At 40.6% G+C, this 18,987-nt stretch overlaps 2 protein-coding genes across 11 annotated transcripts in view; both read right to left on the reverse strand.

Moving 5' to 3' along the window:
* The window catches only part of LOC139748110 (follistatin-related protein 5-like), a 467,164-nt gene extending 466,206 nt beyond the window's left edge, over window positions 1–958 (reverse strand). For 3 of the 8 annotated variants that reach the window (XM_071660768.1, XM_071660752.1, XM_071660756.1), the window contains exon 1: window positions 853–958. The gene's annotated coding sequence lies outside the window, so the exon portion shown is untranslated. The remainder of the gene's footprint in view (window positions 1–852) is intronic. The other 5 variants (XM_071660762.1, XM_071660754.1, XM_071660769.1 and 2 more) reach the window with 4 other exon arrangements.
* A 6,411-nt stretch (window positions 959–7,369) lies between these two features.
* On the reverse strand, window positions 7,370–18,940 carry LOC139748064 (uncharacterized). 3 transcript variants are annotated; one of them, XM_071660652.1, is made up of 9 exons: window positions 18,787–18,925; window positions 14,642–14,796; window positions 13,173–13,328; window positions 12,077–12,502; window positions 11,459–11,613; window positions 10,909–11,075; window positions 9,553–10,381; window positions 8,423–8,569; window positions 7,370–8,146 (listed from the first exon to the last, which is right to left on the reverse strand). In XM_071660652.1, exons 2-9 carry the CDS (start codon window positions 14,794–14,796, stop codon window positions 7,686–7,688), a joined length of 2,496 nt encoding a protein of 831 aa, XP_071516753.1. In that variant the 5' UTR covers window positions 18,787–18,925; the 3' UTR covers window positions 7,370–7,685. The 3 variants fall into 3 exon arrangements, with proteins under 3 accessions (XP_071516753.1, XP_071516752.1, XP_071516754.1); XM_071660651.1 differs by having other exon boundaries at window positions 8,417–8,569; XM_071660653.1 differs by lacking the exon at window positions 14,642–14,796 and having other exon boundaries at window positions 8,417–8,569; window positions 18,787–18,940.
* Window positions 18,941–18,987: the final 47 nt, after the last annotated feature.

The raw sequence follows: 18,987 nt of genomic DNA on the forward strand, positions 1-18,987 counted from the left end.
TCCGCACGGACGGAGGCATTCACATATCAAGACAGTCACGCACAAGCGCCACACGTTCGCTCATATGGGCACACACCCACACACATAGATTCTTATCTACACATAAACGCAAACATATGGTTAACGTCCCTTAAGAGCTCCTAAAACAGAGATGAGTCCATCCACAAACACACACACACACACACACATATACACACACACTCACGAACTACCCAGCACGGGTAGTTCGCCAGTACGCCCAATAATGGCAAGGCTTCATGGTAACTGTTGACCCACGCACTGCACCGTACACACATGGTGGTTGATGTGTGTGTGTGTGTGTGTGTGTGTGGAGAGAGCACTAATGCCCTCACAACCACCAGCTTAACTACTCGCCATTACATGCAAAAGAGCGATTGCTACAGTGAAGGGGTGGGGGGGGAGGTGGTATCCTCACACTATATTAGGCCTCATCATCTGGCATTTTCTAACACTGCAGAAGCAGATAGACCCGATGGGTGTGACAACACCCAGACGGTAAGTTGTCAGCGGCTACACAGAGGGGCAGATCCAGCCTTGTGATCCTCAGAGGGAAGTTGTTGGGAAGACGTTGTACGAATCCAACTTTAGTGAAGAAGGTTGATGGGGGAGGGGACGAAGCATAGAAAGAAAGGCCAATAAGCAGTGGAATACCGCCTCCACTTCCGACCTCCGAAGAGAATCAATACCGCAGGAGTGAGTCTTCGCTTTCCCCAAGTTGGTATTCCATGCTTTTCGAGGATTTTCTAGAATTGTCCCACATACCCGGAAACCTCCTCCTCACCTTTCGACACTATGAGGATGAACACGACACGATCTCACTACCAAACCCACCTGTCAGGAGCTGGGTAGACGAGGGGTTCCTAGGTAAACAAAGATCACTGTTAGGGAGCGACACAAGTCCTTAACCTTGCACCACGACTCTCACCGTCAGACTGACCCACACAAACGCCTGCCACACGCCAATGGTTGCCATTCGTTATTTAACTCAGTAATTATAAAGGTGTCGTTGATACCTAAGACCTCAGCTTATGTTTGTTTTAAATACAGTTCATTATTACAATAATAGAAACAGGGATCAAATTGACAGTGTGTGTACAACCACGTAAAAAAACTAATATTATAAAACTTTCGAACGAGCACATTCTGTTTAGACTCATGGCCACCAGATGGCTCCCTCTGATACTGGGCGGGTTAGTTGGCTGGAATGACTATCGCAGAACCACGTCCTCTGCTGCTTCTACCATTATTCTTAACTAATAGTCGTCCATCAAAAAAGTATATAAGCAACCATGTGAATTATTATCCAATATGACTTCCAGAAGTAAAGCTAGGCTCCCTTACCGCTCCATCCTGACGCATGTGGTAGCCAGGGCTGCTGGCATTTCCCATGACTCACCAACAGATACCTCCTCAAAAGATCTATAAATTTTCAACAGCAATGCACACTGTACACTGATACATGTAGCGCTCCCATGAACAGCCTTCTCACTAATGTAAGACAAAAGCTGATTAATACAACTCTAGCCAAAAAATGAGAAAAACAATTATTGAGATTCGTTCATTTAGATATACGCATTGTTTACACAGGGGATAAAGGGGGACACATGAGTGTAAAACAGTCATATGCCTTTTCAGCAAGTCTTAGAAGTATCTAGTTATTGCCAAACATGATTTTATCATCGTTCGAACATCACTAATGTTGCAGCACTTTTAGAAAAAATGGTTTTCGTTGACAGAACTAAAAAGGGAAGGTGACAGATGATGCACAAGACAGATGGAGGAACGAAAAATGGCAAACGTTATATTGTCTGGGAGGTGAGTTTTAGACAGGGGTGTGTTGCCTTGGCAAGCTGTAAAGAAAAGGTGGACGGGAATATAGCTGCTACATCCAGGGTAATCAGGAAGTAGACGGTAATATATCACCAGAGGATAGACGGGAATATATTACCAATGGGTTGTGGAACAAGAAAGTAGACAGATGCTATATTAGCCACGGTAAAATAACAAAAGGGTAGAAAGGCTCTGTATTTTCTTTTTGTGAAGTATAGAAGCATATGAAGATATAGTTTCGGAAGTTAGAGTAAGAATGGGATATATATATATATATATATATATATATATATATATATATATATATATATATATATATATATATATATATATATATATCCCTGGGGATAGGGGAGAAAGAATACTTCCCACGTATTCCCTGCGTGTCGTAGAAGGCGACTAAAAGGGAAGGGAGCGGGGGGCTGGAAATCCTCCCCTCTCGTTTTTCTTTTTTTTTTTTCCAAAAGAAGGAAGAGAGAAGGGGGTCAGGTGAGGATATTCCCTCAAAGGCCCAGTCCTCTGTTCTTAACGCTACCTCGCTATCGCGGGAAATGGCGAATAGTATAAAAAAAAATATATATATATATATATATATATATATATATATATATATATATATATATATATATATATCATACAAACTCCAACAGCCAGGATCGAACCCGGGACCCCTGTGCCACAGGCGGGAATGCCACCACTAGGCTATAGGCCTGCACTTTGTTCGTATATATATATACATATATATATATATATATATATATATATATATATATATATATATATATATATATATATATATATATATATATATATATATATATATATATATATATGTATATATATATATATATATATAGAGAGAGAGAGAGAGAGAGAGAGAGAGAGTAATGAGGGTTGCTAGGGGACGATGTAATCCCGAGGAAGAGTAACGGGAAGGTTGACAAGGGATACAGTTATCGTAAGTAGCGTAATGAAGGGTAAGACGAGGGATTTGCAGGCAGGGGCTACAGTAATACAAGCGATGACTTTGAATATGTTTACCCAGGTTCATGACAGAATACACGGGGGATCTGCTTGCTTGGGATAAGGCAATGAGACGGTAAACTGAGATTACAATAATGATGATAATACTTATGATAACCCTTCATTACCATCAAGATGATACCGATGTGGACATGGTTAATTGAGTCGAAGTGTCGACGGCTGCCCGGAAACACTGGCTACTGTGTCGTAGGTGATTTTGTAAACTCCGCTCCAAGTATTGCGTGCATATGTCTCTCCTCAGACGTACAGACAGGCATTCGGACACAGAGATACACAGACAGACACCCGAACACACAGACACACGGTCAGGTACCTAGACAAGCATTCAGATGACTTTGTACAAAAAAGTTACCTGGGAGGCAAAACTGTTTTAGGGAAAGGAGGTCACGTGTACCTTTCTATGAGGCAGTGATCTTTATCGTAGACCAATGGAAGTCTGGGTGAACTGTATGTATCTTTACTGACAGAAAGCATTAACACAGTGCTGCATTGAGGGGAACAAAGAACAGCTGTCAGAGAGAATCTCTCTTCAGGTGGGTTGAGGTCGTTAGTTATAGTATCATGCGATATTTGTAAGCTGCGTGAAAAGTTTTATATTGTAACACTCAAAATTTCTTTTTGAATTGCAAATTGTGTAACATTCTTCCTTATCTAAAGTTTTCTTTGGATTCAGAGAGATAAAAGACTTTAAACACTTGAAGACATTGAATCACCTCGAGGGTCTTTCTACTTCAGTTTCAGACAGTCCTTTGAAATTTTGAAGGAAGATGTACTAAAACGATAACAAATCCCCAGGTCACGTCTCTAAGCAAGATTTTGTTATTGTTCAACTTGAGGAAAAGTTTGTTAGAGAGTCGGGTGTCCAGTTACGGATTACATTCTGCCTAACACTTGCCTAACGCTCAGTCTTAGACTAAAGTTTACACAGTTTATCTAAATTCTTCAGAGCGCATCGCTACACACTGAAGACTCCACCCCATTATAGATGTGCCCTCACCCTCTGGTGGAGCTACACAGCAGATGCTGGTGATGGCGATAGCGTTGATTGTTGGCTCTTGTTGTTGGTGGTTTTCTTGACTTGTCACTGCTGTTATCAGTTGTCAATGTTGTTGGAGAGTTTCATTGTTATTGGCTGTTGCTGTGGATATTTTTGGTTATTGATGTGGTTTGTTGTCACTGTTCTGGGTTCTTGTCGATGTCGTTGGGCATTGCCATTGTTGGCTCGCCTTCCAGCCATCAAAGCAAACAACCAATCTGACTTGGAATGTCTCCAACCACCCACTGGATCAGTTCACCTGATGCTTCTAGAACGCCTGGGGTGCTCTTGCGCACACTCATACACATATCCTCCCATCCATTAGTGAACGGGTAATCCTGGGACACAGGTAGCCTTCGATACATTCCTCCAAAAAGACAACAAACCAAGTGTCGAAGCAATCTAGAATATGTAGCTCCATATCACTTTCCTACCCAGATGAACGTCCTAAGCGCCTACGTCTACTGGGTCACAGGTAGTCTCTAACATCCCCCAGGATGTCGAACGAGCCAACCGTCGACAGTTCCCAGGAGGGGTTGCCCCAATCCACCTCCCTACCCTGTCGATCAAGTGTCAATATCCCTTAGACATAGCCCCAACTCAAGCCCGTTACTAATCGATAGGACCAAGTGTTAAAGACACCAAAATCATTTACCATCTGGCCACTATTGTTTCAGTAAATAGGTCAATATCTCTCTCAGTCGACTAACTAAAAACTACTTATTGATGCTTAATACGTTATTGTTTATCAATCAGTTACTTTCTGTGCCACTTTCAACTGTTTCATGAAGGATCCAGGCACAAAGACCGTGTTTAAGATTTAGGTTTTTGTAGTACCTGCTAAGTTAAGTCCAGGCCCAACTTTACTCGTTTTCTGTGAGAGATTCAGGGGGACAAAGCAAAAACGAAATCCATCGCAAACTAGAACATTTATATTTCTACAAAATTAGCTCTTCAGTTATAAACATGTGAAATCTATCTCCCTTGAAGCGATAAAATGGTGCTACTAAAAAGGAAGGGAATATATACCTTTTCCTCCATATCCTTTGCAACAAACTTAAACTTACCTGCACTATAAACTCTGCCAGGAAATGCAAGATGAAACACTCAGTCCGCTACTCAGCAGAGTCGCTAAGCCCAAAGATCACGCACGTCACCTCTTTTCCTAAAAGACTAACATAAACAATACGTCAATGGCCTGCTGGAGAAACAATATCATTATTTGAACAAAATCCATTAATCCTTGAATGGTCTTACATTCAGTGTCAGCATTTTCACATATTGCCTCCCGATAAACATGAGAAATACAGTGGCAGGGGTGATCTAGCAGAGTTTTTAAAAGGACGTAACAGTCATTACATCTTCAATATCCGTTCACGCGGATTCAAGACGGATAGATATCTGGATCCAAGTATACGAACGGTTGAACGTGGTCTCACATTGTTTGCTACATCATAGATGTGGTGTTTTGTGAAGAAAATCTCTGCTATGAGTTCGGATATATGTACTGGAATAAAACCAGTATTTGATGGAAGTTTATTATCTTCAACTTATGCTGGTATCAAAGGCAAATGATTCTTACGTTATGGTGATAGCTGAAACGCAAGGCGGCACCACTAACAAATATCATACAAGTATCAAGTACATCATCCTTATCTGACAATTAAAGGTTTCCATCATTTACAACGATGAGCAGGTAGAAGAACTTGCCGAATCTAGCACAGAACTACGATTTCCCTAACATCTTATCTCGATAACATTCTTCGACTATGCAACTTAATTTACGAGGATGTGACGTCCTCTTGTCTTAAAGTTAAGGTCTTATACTTAAGTTACCTCGACTTGCACCGCAAATAATCTTTGAAGTCTTCCGGTACAGACACCTGGAGAAGGCTGTTGAAACCTTCAGACTTTCCATTCTTGATGTGGAGCACATTATAAACCACCATTATCATAAACCAGACCTTCAGTACCACCGTTACAACACTGGATTTGATTTTCTCCTTTTTTCCCTTTGTGCCATTAGTAAATAGCCTTACTGATAGTTTGTTCATCTGATAACACTCTTGCAGGTAGCTGCTATTCACTGCACTTGTTCCTCTTCCTAATGTCGGATCTACTCACAAGCCATGACACTTCATGGCACCTTCACAGTAGTGACTGAACCGATTTACAATACTCTTTTCTTAATCCTTCCAACAACCGTCCTGATCTCCTGTAATTTCTCTTGTCTCTGAAGCATTTGAAAGTCTCCTCAACTCGCATTTACTTAAGCATCTTGAATCTCGCAGGCTTTCCTCTGATCACCAGATTGGTTTTCGCAATGTGAGATCCGCTGGTGAGGCTCTCTCCTACAACACTGATGTTTAGTGAAACTTTCTGAGGTAATCTGGGGACTCCATTGTCCTTGTCCTTGATATTTGAAGGCTTTTGTTAGGAAATGGCATGAGAGACTGATCTCCAATCTCCCCTCTCCTCTTTCCTCCTGCTTAACTCTATCCAACTACCTTCAGACTTTTCTATGGTCGATCCATTTCAAAGAGTTTTGTTCACTGTTTGCTCTTTATACGTACCCGCGTATGAATCGATGCATGTTTCAGGACTCTTATCTTTTATATCTATAGATGTATATCGAAGATTTTTCTTGTGCATGTATCATTGTATGTAGATTCTTGTGCATGTATCGAGGTATTCAAAGGTTTTTTTCTTGTGGGTACAAACCCCAATTATACAGAGGATTGGTTAGGCCTTGTATGGGAAGTCTGTCTCACAAGTATGACCGCCATAACGGCTTGCTCTTAAAATTCACAGTTTAGATCCTACAGTAGTTCGATTTAACATCTTTCACGTCAACGACCTATAAAATTGTCTCAGTTTTCCTTCATTTCAGCAACATTAAGAGGTATGTTACTTCCTCTCGTATTGTAAGATACTAGGTTTAGTTACTTTAGTGTAAAACACAAGGCTTATTGCATTCTTTAGTTTGCGTAAAACACAAGGTTTATTGCATTCTTTAGTTCGCGTAAAACACTAGGTTTAGTATCTCCTTTAGTATGTGTAAAATACTAAGCTTATTACGTCCTTTAGAGAGTGTAAAACACGAAGTTTATTACTTCCTTTAATGTGTGTAAAACGTTTAAGTTTATTTTTTCATTTAGTATGTATAAAATACTAGGCTTATCATCTCCTTTGATATGTGTATATCACTAGGATTATTACTTCCTTTAGTATGTGTAAATCGCTAGATTTATTATTTCATTTGATATGTGTAATACACTAGGTTTATTACTTCTGTTAATAAGTGTAAAATACTAAGTTTATTACCTCCTTTAGTGTGTAAGTAAAGCTTAGCTTGTATATTGCATAAAAGACAACTGCATCAGTGTTTATGTTGCTATCACTATGTATTTCTTTTCATATTTTCTTTGATCCAATTTCTTCTCTCTCTCTCTCTCTCTCTCTCTCTCTCTCTCTCTCTCTCTCTCTCTCTCTCTCTCTCTCTCTCTCTCTCTCTCTCTCTCTCTCTCTCTCTCTCTCCTCCAGTGTCAGGAGTATAAGAGGTCCTTCTATGTATATAGAGATTCTGTTTTTTTCTATCCTCAAGGATAAATGGGCATTGGAATGGGGCATAGAATATATGAGATTAGCGAGGAAGTTTTCCTTTAGATAAGACCTGTTAAATTAGTGTATTTGTGTGAATGAATAAGAGCTTGTGACTTTTCCAGTACTTCGAGTGACTTTCTGATCCACAACATCAGTAAGGAGTAAAATCTCCGCTTATCTTGTACTCCGGTGGAGCGATCAGGAAGGCGTTAGTGTCCTGCTTCCTCAACTGGTTCCTTCGGTGAGTCAGCGTCAGGACACACCGCTCCAGTTCTGAGAGTTCGATGCCAGTGTCGCTATCCTCTGTGCTGCTGTCGCCAGGCATCGTCTCTGAGTAGATGCGAGACGGATGACTTCGAGCGCTCGACGGCTGGGAAGTATCGGACACACTCACTTGCCTCACTGGCTGCTCCCTCCCGGAGCTGTGGTGGCGGTATTCCGGTGGGGCGATCAAGACCGCCTTGTTCGCTGTCCTACCAGCGTCTGACAACGCCGGATTAAGTCGACGCGCGGGTCTTTCGCTGCTGCGTCGGCATGCGTCCTTCTGTCGATACCACAAAAGCTTTCGTGGGCTGGCAACGCCCGCACCGTGTGCTGTCCTTTGGGATCCCTCTGAAGGAAGAAAATCAACGTTAATTTGATCATTCCTGATTGGATAATTAGATCTAAGGCCTTCAAGAACACTGAGAAAGATGATAATTAAGATAGAAAAACAAGAATATCTGAATGTATACAAAAGTAGCCTACATAAACCAGCTTTTGATCTTAAAGAAAACTGTTTGCTTCTCGTAAAATCCCCTTAACTGATTTCATTCTTGATAGACCGTATTTTCCTATTCAAGATATGCTGAAGGTAAAGGAAGAGCAGTTCCTTATACCGACCCTCACCAGTAGAAGAAGCCCCTTCAGCTTGGTGTTCATCCTCGCTGAGCCCTGGGCCGCTACCATCGTCATTCTGTATATCCAGAATTTGATCCACGTCGAAGTCCCGAAGTTGACTCATCTTCTCCATTTTGATCAACAGTTTCAGGTCATCTAATGAAAGAGAAAAGTCAAAGTCAAATGTAGAAAGAAGAGCGCTTCTTTTAGGATATCTTTTAACATACCAAAATCTGCTGTCATGGACAGAAGTCTTGGAATGCCTGGGCTTTGAATGAGGTATAAGGAAGGGCAAATAAGACTAAGATAAAAAAGAGAAAAGAATTAAGAATGTAAGACACACTGAGAAGATGGTAACTTTGTACAGTCTGAGGTTTCTAAGACAGACATTATGATGCTGAGTGGTGGAATCATAGAGCCATCAAAGAAGGTGTAAAATTCATGATGAACTTTAAGAAGAAAACTGGAATTGAGTTTTAGCGACAGTGTTTTAAAATAGGTTGCCTTTATCCCATTCGGAAATCTCGTGATTATTTCTCTAAACTTAGATTTGGACAAGATTTCCCTGGAGGATAAAAGCAACCCAGTTATATTTAGTGTCACTAACTCAATTTCTTGCAGTTTTCTTTTTAAGGTTCATTATGACTTTCCCACTACTTTTGATGGCTCACCACCATAACATCTGTCTTGGAAATCCCTGACTGTATAAAGTTTCCATCTCTTCAGAGTCTCTTACAGTCCTCTTCTTTGCTCCTCTTTGTTCAAATCTTGTTGCCCTTTGTCATACCTCATTCAACGGCCAGTCTACTTAAGAGGTGACCATAAAGCAAGAGGTATTATGTTACTTCAGTCTCAATACATCATTTACTATCACCTTAACAGAGAAAGAGGATGACGTTACATATCCTGATATATGACCAGAAGAATGTTTAAAACACTCAAACTTAGAACTTTAATTTCTTGTGTATTAAGTAGCAGTACTTTCGTTGAGATATAAATTATATGGTTTCACATTAACCTCAAGTCTATACCACATACTGAATAAGTGCCATGATTCTAATCTGCAAAGTGAAATAATATTGTCTTAAGACGTAATTGATCAGTAGAGATAAATCATATGAGAAAAATAAAACTCTTACCCTTGTAAGGCTTCTTAGTGCTGGAAATATTCCTGTCCTTCCTATACTGTTTAGCAAGAATAGATTTTTCCTTATTACAAGAACTTCCATTGCTTTTGAAGGCTACGGATCTTCGATGTTTGCTGCCAGATCGAGTCTGCTGGTTAGAGTGAGTTTCGAGAGGTGCCGAAAACGTTTGCTTTGAGGAGGCAAGAGGAGGCAACATGTAGTCGTCGATCTCAATGAACTCCCCGTAAACTGAGTTCGATGTCTCAACCCTCATGGAATCATGGCAGCTGAAGTCCATACTTTCTTTACTGTCTCCGGACTCTAAACGAGTAATGTGTTTTTCTCTTGCAGACACCCCATTTATTCTCACATTACCTGAAGAACGTGTCTCTGAAGTACGTCCATTTATCTCTTCCTTTGACACTCTACGACTGATGTGGCTGTTAGTGATGGATGACGACAGGTTATGCTTGTACCGCGACAGCATAACTAACGAGACGCCCAAGTTGCCATCGTACACTTCCACTGACCTTCCGGGTAACGTCAGTTCCTCTTCTAGACTCTTGAGGGATTGTTCAGACAGCTGACGTTTCAGGATAGATTTGGTTTCCTGGGGCTTTATCAATTCCTGGCAGCTCCTCCATCGTAAAGCTTTTAGATTCGGTTTCTTTCGTACAGAATACGAGATCGTAGGTGCCGGGTAAGACTTCAGTGGAAGGTCTATGGATACGGCTGAGGCTTCAATGGTCGAGTCTGTGTCAGAAAGTCGTCCTGGAGGGGAAGTGGCCAACCCACTCCCGTAGTCGCTGCAGTAGCTCTCTGTGTCTTCTTGCTCTGAGTCCTGCAATTAGCAAATTATATTAGTAACTAAAAGTAACGTGCGCGAACCTCATTATCGTATATGCTTATTGGATGATGTACGTGAAATCATGGATCACTATGAAGTGGTAAAATGTTAATTGGTTCATGATGCTCGTCTATTAGAGAAAAAAAAAGGTGAAAACATACTGAGGGAGGACGAACTATCAATGATTTGGCACCTGAGTTATCAAAACTACTGCGAAAATAAGAAGCAACAAATTATATCATATTGGCAATGTAGTACTTCTTACCTATTGTACCTTCCTTAGACCTTTGTAACTAAGTGTTAGATTATTGTTCTTTTTCTAAATCACCATATCTTTTATTATGATTAAATCTAACAATGAGATCAGACATAATGCATATAATCACGTTCAGGCGAAACTATTCAATGTTTTAAGTCTACCAGATGCATGTCTCTAATGGAATCTGCTTCGAGAGTGGATAAGAGTGTGATTGTAAGAAGGAATGGCTTATGGCTGGTCTCTCCACAACCCTCTGACTCACCTGCATCATGGTGTTCAGGTAGTCCACTATTCCGGAAATGTTGCAGTGACGGGATGCCACCAGTATTTCTTTATCGAGGGGTGACTGTACGTTGGCCCTGTCTCCCTTAATAGTGCCCTTGCGTTCAGGGGTGCCGCTGCTCCCTCTTCCTCCGTATCTGGGTCTCTCTAGAATTGAATGGAATTGCATCATTCACAAAAATCTATTCCACACTAGTTCATATAACTTGTGTGGTTATGGAATGGGAAAGCCGTCTTCACGAAGTCGACGTCCCGTTCCAGCAGAAATCTTCTGACTCTGCTGGAGGTGACTATTTGGTTTTCTTGCAAGGAAAAGATATGGGTGAATAAAGATGTGAAACAACCCCTTGATATTTAGCGTATACACGGTCATATTCTCATATTACTTCCATAATTCAAATACATCTATTTTCACTGCAAACATGGGGACAGGATGAGAAGCAACAACTGTCATTGTCTCACCTTCCTTTGTGTAGTTTAGTAACGTGTATCTCACCTACTGCCCTGCATCTTTGCCACATCTACCTCACCTTCGTCTCCGCAGCTCTGCCACGTCTCTGCGATGACAAACTCATCGTCTTGCTCTTTATCAGGGTTTCCTTCACCACCACTGGTTCCTCCTTCTTGGCCATCAGAGTCACAACTCTCACCACTAGTGCTTGGGTATCGGCCATCAACAGAATTCCTGTACGATTTGCTTTTAATTTTGTTATGATTCATAACGTTGATTATGAAACACATACACATACTTCTAGAGATGTGGCCTCACAAGTGTATAACTCCCTTCCCACACTACACAAAGCAGTAATCACATATACATGATTATACAGAGTTTGTATAGATAGATAGATATATTGTTTCAGGAATCACTACTTAAGGCATATTCTATACTCTAGTATTTATATTACTATTGTTTTCTTTTCAAAGAAAATACACGATATTCTCGAGATTATTACAGAGGTAAGTTAGCTACATGTTTAATCTAGCTAACTTACTCATGTAATAATCTCAAGTGTATATGTGACTTGTACTTGCTCAAAACTTGTAAAGCGTTTTTCTAACCATGAGAGTTAGATCCCTACACAATGAGCATTTTTCAGACCTGGATAAAATCAACCATAAAATCAACTGCAAGATCTATTTCTTACCTCCCTGAAGTCTTCCTGTTGCTTCCTAATGGAGAATTTGACGGGCTTCGCAGAGTAAGGTGCCAGGTGAAGTACTGCGGCATCTGATACACTTCGTGCCCTGCAATACACGGTGAGTGTCGGCTATCTCTGTAAACCGGCAGTGTGCCCGAGAAGGAGTGTCGGTGAGGGGGAGGAGGCCTGGGTGACGACGCCTGACAAGTACTGCGGCAGGGACTAGAGGAGTACTGGCCCCTGCAGTGCTGCTGGAACTTGGGTTTTCGAGGAGTAGTTGATGGTGAGGACGCAGCTGGGCGGCTGAGCTGCTGAGAGCGCCCTGGTTGCTCAGCCGGGTCTTCGTCAGTGAGCTTCGACAGGCTTTGGGAGCGGCCAACATGTGAGGTCATGTCACTCCCCAGACAAGTATCGTTGGCCTTTCGTGCTGACCTGGAGTTGTAACGTACATTCAGGTAACTGAATTATCCCTATTGACCTGCAGTCTCCATAAACCATTAGGATTGTGTAATGTCAATCTTTTATTTATCCAGTTTGTCTTCTGTGTCTCTTGGCATAGACAGGCTATTGATATTTTGCTGAGCCTGATTGCGTCGTGACTACTGGGACTCCATTCCATCATTTGCAGGAATAACTTTCTACTTATACGTGCCATAAGTGTCCAGAAACTCTAATATGTGTAGACGGTATTTCCAAACTTCCATATGTATGTAAGTGTGGCCTTAAGAAATTAATTTGACTACATTTCTTATGTGTGCATTAAGCAAATAAGGATATATACAATCCAAGGGTTATAATTAGTGCATTCATCAAACTAAATGTGTGGTGCGTAAATGTACCTCACAGGGTGCATGTTGAGGATATGACTTTACTTGAGTCTTCCATCACAAGCATATCTTGGACCAAGGCTGTGTTATCGGTGTTTTGAACCCTACCACCTCCTGCTAACACAGTGTAATTACGATAGGATTAAAGTATCTGAAGATAAACACCGAATACAGGAAACTCACTGGATGCTAACTAGATATAGACGCTGGCTTTATTCCATGACCACCAACGGTGCAAGGAGCGAAGTGAGCTACGAATGATCCTCAACACCCACCTGACGGGGATCCTGGAACGACGGAGAGCTGCACAACGTGAATTTGTGGGCCTATGAACGGGTGTGTTGTCGTCACCGTGGGCGGGATCGTTTCTCCCGTTTGGGCACAACCCAGGTGAGCATGTGATGTCGGGGGTCGATCGCCTACTGCATGGTCTGTGGAAGGCATCAGGATCGTGCTGTAGCTTAGAGACTCGGTTCAACATGATTTACTGATTTTCAGTTGGTCGTCTTTGGAATGGTATTATCTCTTAGTTTTCTTTATTCTGTAACGTACTTCCATTCTTATTTACATAATCTTTAATGTTGAGGTGGTAAAGTGCTTACACATTAAATCTTAAAAGAATATATATATTAACAACAGACGACCATGATTTTGCTCTGTATAAATCTAACACCGACAAAGTAAAAGAAAAATATTAACTTCATGAAGGCTAATTCTTCCTATGATTGTCAATAATGAAAAGTTGAAATAAAGTAGCCATGGAGGAAATATAAAGCGCCTGGGGAGGTAAAACAGTACCTGAGGAGGTAAATACACAATACTTAGGGAGGAAAAAGATATCACCTTGGGAGGTCATATAAAGTACCAATCTATTCGAAGAAATTCTTTTCTGACACTATGATCTCTAACGGTGTTGAAAGTCTCTCATTAATTGATATCTTCTATAATGCAGACGTGCTGAACATGTATATCATGCAAAGTTTCTACCTTCTGAAGTTGCCTCGCGGGTATTTCTGTAACGCAGAGAATACTGAATTTTTGACGCCTTTAAAACCTTCCGAAGACCAAATAGAATATTTAGTACCCAGCTGTTAAAATTATCTAAGATCTATAAAATGCTCTCAAACTGGTAACATGTTTCTTGAAAAAGAAAGAATGTAAGAGTTCATACAAAATTAAAACAAGGGCGACTGAAATTCCATTTACATATTCTTTCAGTATTTACAGCAATTCATCATTATCGAAAATTTCAGAGGTCTTCATTCGTCTGTTTTTCTTTTGTTCAGAATGGTTAATTCACCCTAGCTGATAGGAAATATTTGAAACAAATCGTTATGGTGGAAATAAAGTGGATGAATATGGTCTTAGTTTGTGAGACTTGGTAATGTAAATGTTAGCAACGTCAAGTTCTTGTGTGTAAGTTCAAGGAAAACAAAGGCACAGATTTGTGTTTTGAAATAGGCCAAATTCCTTACATGCTGTATCAAGGATTGAAGAAACTTCAGGAATTTGTAAGTTGAGAGAAAGAGAAAGAGAAAGAAATGAATAGACATATAGACAAAGAAAACCAGAAAGCGAAGAAATATGCAGTACTCAGCAAATAGATGCAAATGTTTACCAATGTTTTACATGTCCTCTGATACTATGTGACACCACGAACTAAGACTATTTTGGATAGTAGGACAATTATTTACCATTCGTCCTTCTAATTCTCACCAGATAACTAAGCACTGAAAGGGCAAACCTTGTCACAGCTGTAGGTAGATACGAAGGTTTACATATGGGTGATGTGGGTGACACGATAAGTAGAGGTGTGATGTGGGTATCGGCCTGGCTGGCAGAGTAGGACTCATGGGCGCGTGAGGAGACATTCTGGCCTTTGTCGTCTCGCATACCCATCTGTGGGAGGGTGGTGGAGGAAATGAGCACGAAGTGAATTGTAGAGACAAACATATAAGATAGATATTGATGACCTGTTGTTTGCAAGCGCGCATGCTACAAAGTCCAAGAAGTCTTTTCTAGGAGAAATCCTATCATTGGTTTCATTATAAAGAGAATATAAATGATCTATGATAAATCATTTCCGATCAAATTGATGAAGATTCACAGCAAAAGAATTGGCAAATGCAAGTGATCTAAGATCAGCAATAGTTAGATATAGTTTGAACGGCAAGATTATGAGAACTGATTATAAGGGAAAATCATATCTGATTATACTGAGTAGAGCAAGGAGCAATATTATGCACTCTACTTATGAATGAACCGCTATTCAAAACTGCTGGAAGGATAGTTAAGTTTCTTTTACCTTCGTCTATCATTCATACATTGTTATTACAGTGTGAAGTAGTAATTCTCGCTATAAACACTTACAAAAGAAGGCCTATGTATATATATATATATATATATATATATATATATATATATATATATATATATATATATATATATATATATAGTCTAGTATAAACGTTTTGGACTTCGAAAGACGTAATCTTCTAGAACATAATCACAAGAGTTTCATTCGTCTAGTTCGTTGCTTTCATCAGTGAAACGTTCATTCACAACTTTGTATGTTCTCTATGATTTTGCATGTATTGTAGAATTCTGCATACACCCTAGAATATCAAAGAACAAAATGAAGGGACTGGACATCCAGCATAACACTGTTACCTAGCAACAGCGAAATATGTCCCTCGCTGTCAATAACTCAGCCTCATAATCAACTATGACGTAGGCTGTCGGGGGATGCACAACAGAGGCAGTCCAGGGGAGGCACAGCAATGACAAGAGCAAAGTAGGATGTTATAGATGAAAAGCAAAACAAGAGAAGGTGTGTGTCAGAGAAGGTATGTTAAGTGTAGATGAGACAGAATCGATGCTTTGACAAGAGGAGGTATCTGACTTATCTTATAGGTTTCCTTTCACATCATCGTCTTACTTGGGAATAGTTACAGTCAATCGTCTCAGTTCGATACCACATCAAAAGCCACAGTCAATGTGCCTCACTGTTACACCCCTCTGATGCTGACAACAAACGTTTGTTACTTTTTTTCATAAAGCCCGGGTCCTCTGCAACGACATCCCCCTTTTACAGGTATGATCGACTTATCCGTTGTTCTAAGGTATAGCATATTTATTTTCTATGTTAGCTGAGACGTTACGGGCAACTGAATGCCGTAATCAAGGTCATCTTATAAACGCTATGAGTATATATTTACCCTAGCCTAAGCCAGGTACCTGATTTATTGACCAGCCCTTAGGGTAAGGATGAACGGCTTGATTTGACTGTGGATCGACTGCTACAACCAGGAATCGGACCTATGCGCTCGTTCTCGGGCGTCCCGTGAATGCGTTACGGTAAGCAACGCTAACCATTAACACCACTGTCTCACTATAACCGTTCCTTTTCTTTAATGAAACTTCTTTTCTTTATTCTTCTCCTCTCTCCTACTTCAATCTCCTCCTCTTCCTTTTCCCACCACTCTGTTGGTACTTCCGTTGGTAGCGCACCTATTGTCGCTTTGGCCGTTTCTCCAGCTACTGTCAATGGCGCCACGTTATTATATTGACTATCGGAAGACAGGTTATTGATCGCGAGTATAGGAGTCATAAGTCCCCTTGACACGTCGATGAGGAGCCTCGCTTCTGTCAGTGATCCAGGCTATGTTCTGCTGGCTTTTATCATCTAATCAGTAGCATTGCTTACAGATTTTTCGAGACAGTGATATATCAGCCCCCTTTATGGGCACATCATGTTATAAGGAGCAACGTATACGGGCGCGCTTGCGTGTGTGTCTCCTCCTAAGAGAGGGTCTAATAATGTCTACGCAGGCGTGTCGATACAAGATTCCGGAACCTGGCGTGAATCACGGTTCAGTTCGGTTGTGTGTGTCAGAACCACAGCTGCCTCCCTTGTTTGTGATCGTCTGTGTACATGATATAGTGTACACTTACATGTATATCAAAACAGAATGAATAAACTTGTCTACTATACTGTACCTCATAGGCAGAATCTATATCATGAAAATTATAAGAATGTGAACGTATTATAGAAGAAAATAGTCTTCTTTTATCATCTTATGGATGATGAATTTAGAAAAACTTCGACTTCTTCTGAATGATATATTGAAGGAAAGCAAACTGTAGCTGGAAATTATTTCTAACATGAAATGGTTCCTCTCTGTTTCTAATTAGACTGAACGTGGCTTTGCGTTTGTATGTTTATCTATCTGTATTTATGTGTCTTTACACTTTCAGAGGCTTTATTGAGGGTTGAGTGGATCATGAGGCAAGCGCACGAGACAAGGGGGCCGGAAGCCAAACGGGTATATAAATAGAAGTTTCATTATCGTTTCCCGGGCATGCCACGATAAGTCCCGTAAACACCGCCAGAGATGATTATGGTTCTGTTCAATTAGCCGCCACATCACGCTCTGCACACCATCTATGGTGAAGGCCTGAGCTATGGGTCTATGTTGTACCTTAGGGTATAAGAGACAATATTGGTAACAGTCATACGATGAAAGTTATTGATGAATACTGAAGCTCTTTATAGATACGTGAGTCTGTAAATACAAATAGATTTTATTTGGGATGCTATCCATCTATAATGGGGCTAGTGAGGGGAAGGGATGGAAGTCACGCAAGGATGAGATTCTTGGAGGGTTAGGTACCACTCTTCCTTAAGCAGGATATGCAGGTCCTGGACCGGGAGACCCAACACTGCAGGATATGGGTTCCCTCTTCTCAGAAATGGCTGGTAAGATCTTTTGTAGATATCATGCTACATGTGAATGTGATATGATCCCTCTCATGCTAGAATGAGGTGCAGAAGTAGAGGACATGATAATGTTAAGAGAACTTGTATATAAAATACAGGAACAGTCGTATGATTGTCGCACAAACATACGAGTTTGCACGTAGAGATTTTTATCTTGAAATAAGACTCAGGTATGCTAGTCACAACGTGTCCTGTTTGCTTCATGATGTTGTTGTCTGGTTCCTCACGTTTTTTGCGCAATTATTCTGGTCATGCGTCCGTCCAGAAGTGTCCTTAGCCATTTGCTTATTTTATGAAGCAGTCGTTTATGCTTGGCAGATTTACCTGATTTCTTATGTGATGTAAGCAACAGATTCTCGTTAAACACTACGAGCAACAGTTAAAACAGTAACTAACGAGCGTCTGTTACAATACATGGAATCGTATATGTAGTAAAAGTATGTATGATAACGCGATATTGAAGCATGGGCCGTACACAGTGAGAATGAGTGTGTCTTAGAATTATCTTTGAAACTTGAGGAAGGTTTAAAGATTGTTCGGTTGCTGAATGTAACTTATATTGACGGCCTTAACGACCCTAGCCAGCAATAACGATGGTTTAAAAGAATGATATACTCGGATTGTGGATAAAACATTAAAGATAAATCATAAAGATAAACTAAAAGGATTGTAGGCAAACTAAGAGGATAAAGTTATTTAGTATACATGGCGTTGATTCCTAACCAGTAGATTTCTAATGATATTCAAAAATCCATGCATTATGCAGTGTAGATATAAATTCATATAAAGAAACCATTCCTCATCCTTCAGCTGGAGAGAAGAGCATCTCATCTCAGGAGCTAATTTATTGTGGTTTGAAAAAAATGATATCAAATATGAATAGCTACTGTAAACCAAGTGATCCTGAAAGTATTCGGTGCAAACTGCGCTCACGCATGAACCATTAATCCTGATTCTTGACGACACATTCCTTTCGATTTATATATAACAGTTGAGAGGATCGTAGGATTAACACATGTGTATATCTATATGAAAATTATATATGTATACACCTTATAAGATTACGAAGATTAAAAGGAAAGGAAAAGAGAAAGGATTTGTGAACTCACGTAATGCGAATGGTAGGCCGTGAGGCTACGGGTAGTAGCTGGAGGCGGAATAGTCCAGGCTGATGCCGAAGGTGATGAAGGAGAGAAAGCCGAAGGTTATGGAGAAGAGCAAGACAGGCGCGCTGCATGTAGGGTCGGCTGCCTGCGGGAGACTACCCGAGACTGGGTTCAGTCGAGCAGCTCAAGCGACCATTTGCCTCT

This window comes from Panulirus ornatus, chromosome 72, assembly GCF_036320965.1.
Source record: "Panulirus ornatus isolate Po-2019 chromosome 72, ASM3632096v1, whole genome shotgun sequence".
NCBI classification, from domain to species: Eukaryota; Metazoa; Arthropoda; class Malacostraca; order Decapoda; family Palinuridae; genus Panulirus; species Panulirus ornatus.